At 39.7% G+C, this 12537-nt stretch overlaps 1 protein-coding gene across 1 annotated transcript in view; it reads left to right on the top strand.

Moving 5' to 3' along the window:
• The window catches only part of apaf1 (apoptotic peptidase activating factor 1), a 54732-nt gene that overhangs the window by 772 nt on the left and 41423 nt on the right, over positions 1-12537 (top strand). Inside the window, exons 2-20 of the mRNA XM_084710804.1 lie at positions 832-1021; positions 1242-1439; positions 1595-1784; positions 3089-3201; positions 3337-3468; positions 3695-3933; positions 4041-4208; positions 4608-4739; positions 4826-4939; positions 5477-5661; positions 5764-5890; positions 6634-6759; positions 6857-6997; positions 7370-7495; positions 8372-8518; positions 9653-9781; positions 10304-10429; positions 11548-11667; positions 11841-11966. Coding sequence (XP_084566930.1) covers positions 832-1021; positions 1242-1439; positions 1595-1784; positions 3089-3201; positions 3337-3468; positions 3695-3933; positions 4041-4208; positions 4608-4739; positions 4826-4939; positions 5477-5661; positions 5764-5890; positions 6634-6759; positions 6857-6997; positions 7370-7495; positions 8372-8518; positions 9653-9781; positions 10304-10429; positions 11548-11667; positions 11841-11966 — 2829 coding nt within the window. The remainder of the gene's footprint in view (positions 1-831; positions 1022-1241; positions 1440-1594; positions 1785-3088; positions 3202-3336; positions 3469-3694; positions 3934-4040; positions 4209-4607; positions 4740-4825; positions 4940-5476; positions 5662-5763; positions 5891-6633; positions 6760-6856; positions 6998-7369; positions 7496-8371; positions 8519-9652; positions 9782-10303; positions 10430-11547; positions 11668-11840; positions 11967-12537) is intronic.

Here is a 12537-nt window from a genome sequence, read left to right on the forward strand (position 1 = left end):
GGACCCTTTATAAAAGGTTCTATCAGGAACTAAAAGGGTCCTCCTATAGGGACAAGGCGAAGAACCCTTTATGGTTCTAGTTAGCACCTTTATTTCTCAGAGTGTATGTACTATCATTTTATTAATCTGTTTCCTTTATCTTTTCCTGCTCGTGGACTTTGTCATGTATGTTGTGAGTCACCGTCCTCCTGATTCACTCTGTCTTTATGTGTATTAGAATTAGAATCAGAAATACTTTTTTTTTTTTTTTTTATTTACGGCCACTTTATCTTTCCATTTTGAGTTCAAACTCTCCTCATTTTAAATTCTCACCTGCTGCTCTCGGAGTCTTTCAGTAATTCGCTCACGCTCTTTTTTGACCTGATGATGATTTAATTTTGGTGTCTGAGGAACACATGGACAAATATGCATTATATATTAGCGGATGTTCAAGCAGAATTAGCAGTATGTGTGTTAAAAGCACCAAGAAACATGAGGATATTTCATTTATTGTCTTTGTTTTGTGGCTCTGACCTTTGCACCTGAGACTCCAGACTGTAACTGTACTTTTTATTTTATTGTCTATAAATAGAATTGACTAACTTGCTCTGGATAAGCTCCCAGTGCAGAATCCCAAACTGTAAAACACAGGATTTTCTTGAATACCTCTGGCAATAAGAATGCCTTGATGGATTTTTTTTTTTTTCAAATTTGGCACAAATGTCCACTTGGAGTTGCACACAAACTAATTAGATTTTGAACGTCACAGTTCAAGTTCGCTGTGTGTGAATATTCAAAATATTGGAATGTAAAAAGCACATTATGAAGTCTCTTATAGCTGTCTCTGTCCAGCCCACCAGGAAGGATCAGGCTGTGGCCCTGCTGGAGCTGCTGCTGAGGAAGGACAACCGGGCCTACATCTCCTTCTACAATGCCCTGGTGAAGGAGGCATACGACGATCTGGCCAATCTGCTTCACGACGACCTACCGCGTATGCTGCCTGATGCACATAAGAGCTCCTCTGACGGCTACACGCCTTATGGTGAGAAAATGGAGCCGAGGGGAGAAAAGAGTTTTTGCTGTTTTGGTTCGACATGTTGGGTTACAAAAGTAGCTGTTAACAGGTAGTCTGACATGTGGAAAGCTTAATATTTAATTTTAAGTAGTGTCATTTTTATCCACATGGAAGGTTGAAAAGTTTTCACACATTGTTATCTGTCCCTCTGGCCTGCCTGTTAATCCCTTTTCTGTTTTTCTAACAGTCCAGACAGTCCTCAGTGAAGGCGGCGTGCCACAGAGGCCCGTGGTGTTCGTCAGCAGACCGGAGCTTGTCAACAGAGTCAGGGAGAAACTCTACCGCCTGCTGAAGGAGCCTGGCTGGGTTACTATCTTCGGCATGGCTGGCTCTGGCAAATCCATCCTGGCTGCTGAGGCGGTCAGACACCACGGACTCATCGAAGGTGAATCATTTTTGACCGGTTGACACCATTAGCTCATGTTATTAGACTATGGGAGGAAAAAACATTCAGAAAACTGTAAAAGCTTCAGTAGCTTCTCCCTCATGCCTCTCTGACTTCTGTCTTGTCTCTCCCCCGCCTCCCGCCTCCATCCGCAGAGTGTTTCCCCGGGGGGATCCACTGGCTGTCCATCGGCCAGCTGGACAAACCAGACTTGCTGGTTAAGATCCAGTCATTGTGTTTCCGTCTGGAGCAGAGCCTGGATTCCCAGTCCCTCCACCGGACCCCCAACTCTCTGGACGAGGCCAAGGAGCGTCTGCGCTTCCTCATGCTGCGCAGATATCCGAGGTCACTATATGTTCAGAAAAACATGATCTGCTTTGTGCTGTTTAGATGGATATTACTGTTGTTTACAGTCTACTGTTAATTCAAATGCAAAACTGCACCGCAAGGCAAATGTGCTTATTGATTTTAGAATGAACTAATGCCACAGTGAAAACTTAAGCTATAAATACAATACAAATAGCAGATACCACTTCATTATTATATATTAAAAAGTGTACATGCATATAAAATGTTTAATTTGTTGAAATAACAAGATAAGAAACAAGCCATGATATTAGGATGAAGATAAATAGTAAACAATTATGTGTTTGTTAACAGTAAAAAGTTCATTTAAAGCTACAATATTGACATTTCAGCTTAAAATCTCAAAGAATGTAAGACATATGTTATCTGTTTTGTTGAGTTATGTAGTTAAACTATCCCAAATGTTTCCAGCAATGGTCAAACTCAGAGAAATACATAATTTATTCAAGGTAACGATGCGTTTCTTGCTCGCCACTAGTTGCTATAACTTCCAGGATGTCATGTCAGATAGATTTTCATCAGCAGTGGAGGCTGTTCGGCAATGAAGAAACAGCTCCCATGATCCCACGCTACTTCACAATGTCATTAAACTACGTCTTTTGTTATTGTGAGAGAGACCCCCAGCAGCATAACTTATATATTGTGCGTTTAAAATTAAAAAGTGATTGGAAATCAATAAAAATATGAAAATCATGGATGGCATTACTCCAAATTAAATGACACATTTTAAAGATATGTATTTATTTGTTTATTTATTGAACCAAATACATACATATAATGCAATAAATTTGATTAATTATTTGCTTTGCTTTTGAAAATTTCCAGCAGTAAATCTCCACAAATGGGTGATTTGTTTAACAAATAAAGTTTGGGAATAAAGAAATAAATCTTAACCCACGCTGCTCACAAATCTCAGATCAAACTGTTAAACTAAGCCGTTGCTGATCACATATGGATCAAAATTCTATTTCTCCCTCTCCTAAAATGTTTTCAGAAACAGAAAGTTACTTATCAGGCAGTCATGTTGAAAACGGACACGGGAGAAGTCATGCCCACATCCACAAACATGTACGCACAGCCGGGCCAACTTTCAAAACAAAAAAACAGGGAAGCTGTGATTTCAACACACAGAGAGAGTAACTTCATTCTCTGCTCAGGACGCCTTTACTCCACTGTATCTTTACACAGCAAATAGTTGTTTGCTGACATCTCTCTTGCACCTTTAAAACGTCTTATTGGTGATAATCTGCCATAACACTTGTCTGCTTCTATTTGGGCTTCAGAGCTCTGCTGATTCTTGATGACATCTGGGACAGTACGGTGCTAAAGGTGTTTGATATCCACTGTCGGATCCTTTTGACCACCAGAAATAGAAGCCTCACCGATTCTGTTAGTGGTATGTACCTTATTATTTACTCTGGTTACTAGACATGTGCAGACTTGAGTAAATTTGAAAACTTGCTGTATTTACACTGGAAAATGTTTTGCCTACCACGAATGTATGTTCTATACATGTGCTTTTATTTTGTAGGTGCTAAATATGCGGTGGAAGTGGAGAGTGGTCTGGATGAAAACAAGGGACTGGAGATCCTCGCTCTCTACACTCAGACTAAACTCCATGGACTTCCTGAGGAGGCTCGCAGCATTGTCAGAGAATGTAAAGGTCTGTAAAATTAAGCATGTGATACGTTTTCTTTTTTTATAATATAAGTGTAGAAATATGATTCGATATACAATGTGGCACACTTATCTATAACCCCAATTCCAAATAAGTGGGGGCGTTGTGTAAAATGTAAATAAAAATTAAATACAATTATCTGTAAAAACCTTTCGACCTTTATTCAGTTGAATACAGTACAAAGATGACTAACTCTGTGCCACCATCCCAGGTTCCCCTCTGGTGGTGTCCCTGATCGGCGCTCTGCTCAAAGAGAAACCCAACCGTTGGCGTTACTACCTCTGCCAGCTGCAGCAGAAGCAGTTCAAGCGTATCAGGAAGTCGTCGTCGTACGACTACGACGCACTCGACCAAGCCATGGCCGCCAGCATTGAGGTCCTACCTGAAGAGCATCGAGAGCTCTATAGGGACCTTACTGTCCTAGAAAAGGACATCAAAGTCCCTGCAAAGGTTTGGCTACACGTTGAGTCAACAAATTAACAAATTATCAGGATGCTCTTTCATAAATCTAACAAGGAAATGGACCATCACAGTTATCATGTTATCCCTTCTTCCAGGTGCTGTCTATCTTGTGGGACTTGGAGCCGGAGGAGGTCGAGGACATTCTCGAGGAGTTTGTCAACAAGTCTCTGCTCTTTGTGGACAGTAACAATAAACCCTACCTGTACTACCTCCATGACCTCCAGCTGGACTTCCTGGTGGAGCAGAATCGCACCCAGCTCGAGGTTAGTTTGAATGAAAGCTTGCAAGAGCTAAAGCTGTTGGGTTCCTGTGTTTTTGTTAAGTGGACAGTGATGTCAATAAAGCAAAGAGCCTTAAGAGGTCACGTTATCTGATTTACAACTGGTTTTACAATAGCAAAGAGCTGTTGGGCAAGGAAAGCACAACAAGTAAGACTGGTTTTGGCGAGGTTGTGAATATCTACATACAAAAATGAACTTTTCAAAAGGAAAATAAGGAAATCTATCAGTCAACAAAAAGAAAAACTAGGCTAGGGTCATGGCTGTTGCGCAGCTAATAAAGCAGTAAGCTTCCTGTAGGTCAGACATTTGAACATGTGAAAACAATAAAAACACAAAATGACACGAAAAATTCTCAGCTGATTTTGTGTTATTGTGTTTCAGAGCCTCCACTCTAAGGTGGTCCATCAGTACCAGCAGCACTACAGAGATGGTCCTCCCACCTCAGGAGATGAGGAATGTCTCTACTGGATCAGATTCCTGACCTACCACATGGCCAAAGCCAACCTCTCCCAGGTAACACACACACACACACGCTTTTCTACATTTTTGACATCAGTATTTTTCCTTCTTTCTCACCATGTGTGTCTCTCTCTGTCCAGGAGCTCTACTCGCTCATGTTTTCTCTGGACTGGGTCAGCATCAAAGCTCAGATTATGGGTCCAGCTCACCTCATCAATGACTATGTGGAGTATGGACCAATTCTGGACAAAGAGGTCAGCAGACAACAAAACTTTACCATGTATTAGGGGTGTAACGATTCACTCATTCATCTGATGCATCGGGTTTTAATGTGCGTGTGCATCGATTCAGACGGCCTGTATTTCTCTCTGCACTGGTCTGGTTGGTCTGCTGCCTCGCTCACACAAGAAAGAAACTGAAACACACCTTTTTTACCAGGATGTATAATAAAAATGCTCTGGCAACAATAACTTATGATTTTTATGTCAAAACAACAATTTCTCCAGCATTTTTCAAGAAATCATAGGCATAATTAATACAGTATAGCTGAATAATTGGATTTTTGGCTGGTATTTTGAAGTTATTACCATGGAAAACTGATGATTCATTGCTTGCAGTGTTGACTTTGCTCTACTGTAAGTAATACACTGACTATCAATAAGTATCTCATACAACCCCACTTCAGATAATCCAAAATATCTCTTTAAAAGGCCCCAGAAAACATTCTTAAAATTGCATAATTTAGACCATAATTGCATAATTTAGAGTGTGCTTATTTTCTCTTCCTTCAGAACAGTGAGGTGCGCAGTCATTTCCAGGAGTTTCTGTCTCTGAACGGCCACCAGCTGGAGCAGCGTCCTTTCCCCGACGTGGTGCAGCTTGCTCTGTCTCAGCCTCACACGTCGGAGGTCTACAGACAGGCTCTGCTGCAGGCGCAGGAGCGGGCCAGCACAGGGAAACTCTACTTTGACTGGCTGTACGCACGCAAGCAAATATCTTATTACATTTTAGTACTTGTGCATCAATTTCTGCAGCTTATAATACATATCAAAAATATAAAATTAAACTTTATTCTCAGGAATAAGAGCAGTGTTGAGGGTCTGTCCCGTCTAGTGATCCACCCCCACCAGGGCTCCGTCTACTCCGCCTGCTTCTCCCGAGATGGAAGCAAGATCGCCTCCTGTGGAGCCAGCAAGACACTCAAGGTATCAAAGCAGACGTGTTTCTTTCAGTGTTTTTTTGTATCCGTGTATCTCTGTGTGTGTGTGATTGAAATTATGAAGGCCAAGTAGTTTCCATGGAGACCAAATACTGTAACATATGAAGGGCAATCCACTTTTGTTGCGAGATGTTTATTAAAAAAAAAAAAAAGAAGAAAGAAAAAAGAAAAAGCAGCATTGTCAGTGAGACTGCATCCATTTGAAATGCACTGCTTAAAGTGTGTAAAATAATAGTAATAATAATAATATATATTGTGAAAATATGTGTCTTATTCTACTGTCTGTAAATATAGGCAAGCTGAACAGAAAATAACAAGAAATGTAAGAATCGTGTACTGATATCACTACGGTATATTACAAGAGTATAAACAATAATGATGTATGTATTGCACAGTCCAGTTATTGCACAAAATTATTGTAATGCTAAGTCAGTGATATATAAAGTACAGCTAAATTTAAATAAAATGTCTTGTGAGGATGTTTGTCTTTTGTCCTCACAGAAGAAATCAGGTCACTGTGTGTCAAATGAGACGGGTTATAGCAAAAATATAATTTAAGGGTTCATTCACTCCAAAATGATCCAGTTTAAGATTCATATATCTGAATTTATAAACCTTTTTTTGCAGTGTAGCTTCCACAGGAACGTTTGTGTTCCTAATGTGTGATACAGTACTTTTACTGAACATATGTACATATTGTGTGAGTGCTGTCACTGTACCTGTGTTCAGGTGTTCAAAAGCACCTCAGGTGAGAAGATCACAGAGATCCAGGCCCATGATGACGAGGTGCTCTGCTGCGCCTTCTCCCCTGACGACCGTCTCCTAGCAACCTGCTCAAGTGACAGGAGAGTCAAGGTGAGGAGATAACCGACTGCGACCGACAACAGGCCATTAAAAGACACACAAAACCCGACATCTCGACGTGAAATCCTTGTACCTGTGTGTCTGTCAGGTGTGGAACGTGGAGCGAGCCATGCTGCTGAGGGTGTTTGAGGAGGAGCACGAGGAGCAGGTCAACCACTGTGAGTTTACCAACACGACACAACGCCTCCTGCTGGCCACCTGCTCCAACGACAAGTACATGAATGTCAAGGTGTGCAACTGTTTGTTTTCTGTCCTGTGACTTAATTAAATTTCTTATATATTCTCTTATCACCTTTAGAGGTCACAAAGGCCAAATAGAGACCAAATCATTATATTGAGGAAGTTTCTCATTATTCTGATATTAAGTCATTATTTTGAGATAGTCAGTCATGACCGCCTTGGATGCTGTGAATTTCCTGCCCTGATTCTGTCTCCTTCTTTCTATAAATTTTAAGATTAAAATAACTTACTGTAGTAATTTTGTCTCAAGCAGCTCTCAGTTTCTAGCTAATTTTCTCCTCCTGTCTCCCTCTTTCTTTATTCTACTTTGTCTGTCTGTCTGTATCCTTCTCTTCCTCCATGTATTTCTCTGTTTCTGCAGTTGTGGAACCTCAACAAGCCGTCCTCCCAGAACACCATGTTTGGACACTTTGAGCCCGTCAACCACTGCTGTTTCTCCCCTGATGACGCCTTCGTGTCCACGTCCTCCAACGACGGGACCGTTAAGGTGACTGCCATTAAAACTGTCCTTTTTTTTAAGGCAATGCACATCAAATTGTACTCGATTCATGTGAGCTGGACACGCTGTAACATATTTATTGTTTTTGTAACATCAGTACAAAGAATAGTAAGTACAGAAATTGTGGATTTTATCAGTAAAAGTCTACAACTGTAAACTGGTGGAATATGTTGATACGAGCAGCATTTCTAGTATCAGACCTTTTGCATGTTGGATTGGGAAAACATGAATATTCTATAATAATGAATATTGTCGTTACATTACTATATTTACTGCCTGAGAAAACACAAACTGATGGAACACTTGATTCCCGGAGAACTTCCAGTTACAAAGTAAAATCTAACTTGATTACTTTGCATTTTACTTATTTATTTACTTTAATATTTACTTATTTAATTCATAATTCACTTAGTTACTTAGCAGTTTACTTAATTTAGTTAATTTACTTAGCTACCTCAGAATTTGCTTGGTTAGCTATTTACATAGTTACTTTATAATTTACTTAGTTACTCAGCAGTTTTGTAATTACTTAGCAGTTTACTTGTTTACTGCATAATTTGCTTGGTCAGCTATTTACATAGTTACTTCATAATTTACTTCATTACTTCATAATTTATTTAATTTCCTAACTATTTACTTCACAATGTAAATTATAAACTAATTAAATAATTAAGTCAGTGGCTTAACAATGTTTAAAACAGTCCCTCAATAAAAATGTTTAAAATGAGGTAATATGATCTCTTATTATTGTATTGTTAAATTATAATGATGACATCTCTTGAAGGGTTTCCTCCACCTGACTGTGTGTTCCTTTGTGTTCCTGTGTGTTCCTGTGTGTTCCTGCGTGTTCCTGCGTGTGCGCAGCTGTTTCAGGTGTCGACTGCCAACGAGTGGAAGACGATCAATGTGAGAGACGTGTTTTCAGAGAGCGATGAAGAGGTCCTTGTCAAGTGCAGCACTTGGACCGCCGACGGCAAACGCATCATCTGTGCGGCCAGGAACGCCACTCTGGTGAGCATTTTAGAGTGTGAAAGGCCGCATTCACAGGTTACTGAGCGGATCTGCAGGCTGGTGTTCGCTGCAGCGTGTTGTTGGATGTGTGATAAAGTGGGTGCGAACAGTTTGGACGTGGATCTGTCTTGTCGTACATGTCTCACCTGCAGAGATAAAAATCTCCAGCACCTCGGGGTTCACTCCGTCCTCTCTGCCCTCGCTGCTGGTCTCTGTCGGTTCATTGAAGGAGACGGGGAGGAGAGGCTGTTTTTTCAGTTTGTCCTCCACAGAGTCTAAAGAGTGTGTGTCCTGGTTGTAAATGTGAGCGGTCCCCCCCTCCTCCGCTCTCCTGAGCTTTCCAAAATCAGTCAGTCTTGTCAAGTAATCAGTCTGTCTGTGTCCTCTACCTCTTCATTCGTTCGTATTCTGGGAAACATCCCAAACACTGCAGAGGTGTCTGAAGTTCTTCGGCTTTAAGGAGAATGAAAATGAGGCTTCAGTGTTGCAAGTTTGCTTTAAGTTTTAATCTTCTTTTATGCAGTACGTCATATACTCAGTGTACAATAAATTCAGGTCAGTTCCAGGGCAATTTGTGTCACATCATGCATAAGGAAAACATTTAAAAACACATATAGTATGTCACAGAAACATACAGCAGTTTACATGTTGAATTAATAGAGATAACAGTTTGCTTTTGTCTGGTGGAGCCGCTCATTGAATAATGAAAAAAAGAATGTGTTTTCTATCATATTAATTATTAATGATTCATCAATTAATCAGTTGTTAGCATTTTCAACTATTGGTTAAGGAAAATGCACAAAATGCATCACCCTAATAAGAAGCCAAATCTACTTACAGACAGGTGACTAAATAAATATGTTATTTACCACAGCTGTAAAGTGCTGGAAAAGCTTGAAAAAGATCCTTGAAAGTGCTTGAAAAGAACGTGAAGTTGACTTTTGAAAAGGTGGGTCAAATGGTCACATGGCATCTCTGAAACTCCTGGATTTTGATGATGACACTGGTCTCAGATATAAAGTTTTGGTCAGACTCTGTTCTGTATTGGTGTGTCGTATTGCAGCACTGACAGTACATGTCTGTACGGAGACAGATCAGACTCTGATTTGTTGTCCCTGTGTTGCCGTTCCTCAGGTGTTTGACGTGGAGACGTCGGACATGTTGTTTGAGATCAGAACGAATCGTCTCAGCATGGTGCAGTACTGTCACGCCTGTCCCACCAGTAACCTGCTGGCTATCGCGTTCTCAAACTACGCTGTGGAGGTATGACACGTACTAACACACACGCAGTCACACGGTATATTTGGTCTCTCTTTTTTATCTTATCTACATTCAAAACATTTAGCTGTAATAAGGAGTATTTAACTGATCATATTTTATAGGAAGTCTTTTCATTTTGTTACGTTATACTGTTGAAAAAATGCATGTAGAAATAATTATAATTTTTAGATTTTTTTAGGATAAGATGAGAAAAGATAAGATAATCTTTATTAGTCCTACAACAGGAAAATGTGCAGTGTTACAGCAGCAAAAGTAGAAAGAAACATCAATGAAAAATATAAATAATAAATAAGTAAACAAGCAAAATAACCAGAGGAAATATAAATGACTGGAACAGTAATAAAACATAAAAAAAATCTTTCTTGTAAAGTTTGTACTTTAGTGTCCATAGTTTTGTTTAAAATAATCAAAATAAATAAAATAAAAAAATAGTAAATTTCGTTTTTTTTTTTAATTAACCACAATGGCCCTAATATACCATTATATTACATTACTGTCTTCCAGCTGTGGGACTTGGAGACCAATAAGAAGATGGCCGACTGCAGCGGTCACCTGAGCTGGGTCCAGCGGGTCCAGTTCTCTCCCGACGGCTCCCAGCTGCTCTCCTGCTCTGACGACCAGACCGTCAGGGTAAGTCTGACTCCTGTACAATCTGCATTGGCAATACAATGTGATTAATATGATTTACAAAGTGCCTTTAATCGCAGACAAGAATGCGTAAAAGATTAAAAACTAATCCGAGTGAGGAAGCATCAATAACTAAAAACCCTCCTTAAATTGAAATACAGAACTAAGCGTTGAATAATGCACCATGAGAACTACTTCTGCTGCTTATTTTAACTGCGGTGTCCTGCAAGGGTCCTCTGTTATTCTCAATATAGCATATGATTTCTCTGAGCCAGATGTGTCCCTCTACAGTCCAGTAACTCCAGTAGTTTCAATAATTTCCTTGCCTGTTGAGATCAGACAGGCTGCATCATTAACATCTTTTAAAACTCCTCTTAAAACCTTCTTTAATAGGACGGCGTTTATGGATTGTTAAATATGAATCACTGGGTTTTATCATTTTGCTCCTAATCTCTCCTGATATGTGTTAACTTGTTCTGTCCCTCAGTGTTTGTGATCCTTGTGTTGTGTTTTTTTATAATCTCTGTTTTATCTTTGGTATCTTTTTTTTTTGTCTGTGCTGTTTTCTGTGAGGCACTTTGTAACCTTGTTAAGAAAAGTGCTCCATAAATACAGTTTATTATTATTATATCATAAAATGGGCTAAATGCAGAGTCATTTTTGGAGAAGATGTGGGCTAAACTGACCCATTTCTGATCCCTGAAAAAGAAAAGCCCCGCCCGACCCGCTAAACGTTCCTCCAGAGGAGAAGAAACCGCCTTGTGCTACTTAGACGTTCCATTACCAGCGTTTTTTTTTTTCCAGCTGTTGGACCATCTGGAAATTCAGTTTGAAGTGCCAAACCAAAATGTAAGAGACAGATACCGATGACTTATTTATTGAGACAGACAGGTTACTCCCAGTTCATCTCTGCAGCACAACAATGAAAAGGCAAAAGATTAACAAGCAACACCACTGACTTTGTAAACTACTTTGTAAACTAACAAGGTTTTCACACCCAAGATCCCAAGTAAATTAAGGAATAAAGACATGATTTCAGTGTGATGTTGGCTGCAGCTCTTTCACTGGAGGTTTACATGATGTTCTACTCGAGCCTGATTCCTGTCTTGTGTTTCTTGTAGTTATGGGAGACCAAGAAGTTGCACACCTCCTCAGCCGTCTGCCTGAAAAGAGACTCTGACGTCCTCTTCAATGATGAAGAAATCATCGTGTCTGCTGCAGACAACTGCAACAGACTGCAGGTGAGCCGCAGGGAAAAATGGAGGAGAGAGACTGAATGAATGGATGATTAAAAGGTGTCAGAGCCGACTGAATGAAGGATTGTTTTCTCTGTGAGTGTGAGCTCAAGTGCAGGCATGTATTACTGTATTATGATGTGTCTGTATAGAGAACAATGTGTGTTTGTGTGTGTCAGGTGCGTGATGGCAGGACAGGATCGGTGCTGTTCCAGTCGGAGGAGAAGTTGTCCAGGATCAGATGTACCTGTATGTGCAGGCAGCCGTCCGCTGTGGTCCTGGGACAAGAAGACGGGACCGTACAGGTAGAAAACCCATTCAGACCTGCAGTACATGCTGCATGTGTCTGTGTGCATGTGTAACACAGCAGTGAAAATTAGTTAACAGAACTTTAATTTTAGATGTTTGATTCTATTAAATAAATTATGATATTAATCCTAACCCAACAGCAGAGTTCATCAAGCAACAATGACAAACACTGACTGGTCATAGCTTCTAAAATATAAAGATTTTCTTCTTCTCCTCTTTTTTATTATTGAAAATTTAAGATTTTTGGTTTTTAAATCCATTAATTGTTTTGCCTATTAAATAGCAAAAAACACAGTCCCCTAGAGGTGATGTCTTTTGTCCATAATAACAACCTAAACCCCAAAAATATTCAATTTATGATTATATGAAAATAGCAGTTGCTCACATTTTGCAGGATTATTGAAGAGTATTAGAGGGTAAGAGGCATAAAAAATGAGAGGAGAAAGAAGTTCTATAAATGTAACTTTCTGTGATGAAAGTCAAAATGATCGAAATGTTTAGAATAAAGTTGAATTATTGAGAATAACATTTAAATGTCTGGAATTAAGTTAAAATGTCAAAAATAAA

The sequence above is a fragment of the Lutjanus erythropterus genome, chromosome 22, assembly GCF_056507025.1.
Source record: "Lutjanus erythropterus isolate fLutEry1 chromosome 22, fLutEry1.hap2, whole genome shotgun sequence".
Classification (NCBI taxonomy): domain Eukaryota; kingdom Metazoa; phylum Chordata; class Actinopteri; order Lutjaniformes; family Lutjanidae; genus Lutjanus; species Lutjanus erythropterus.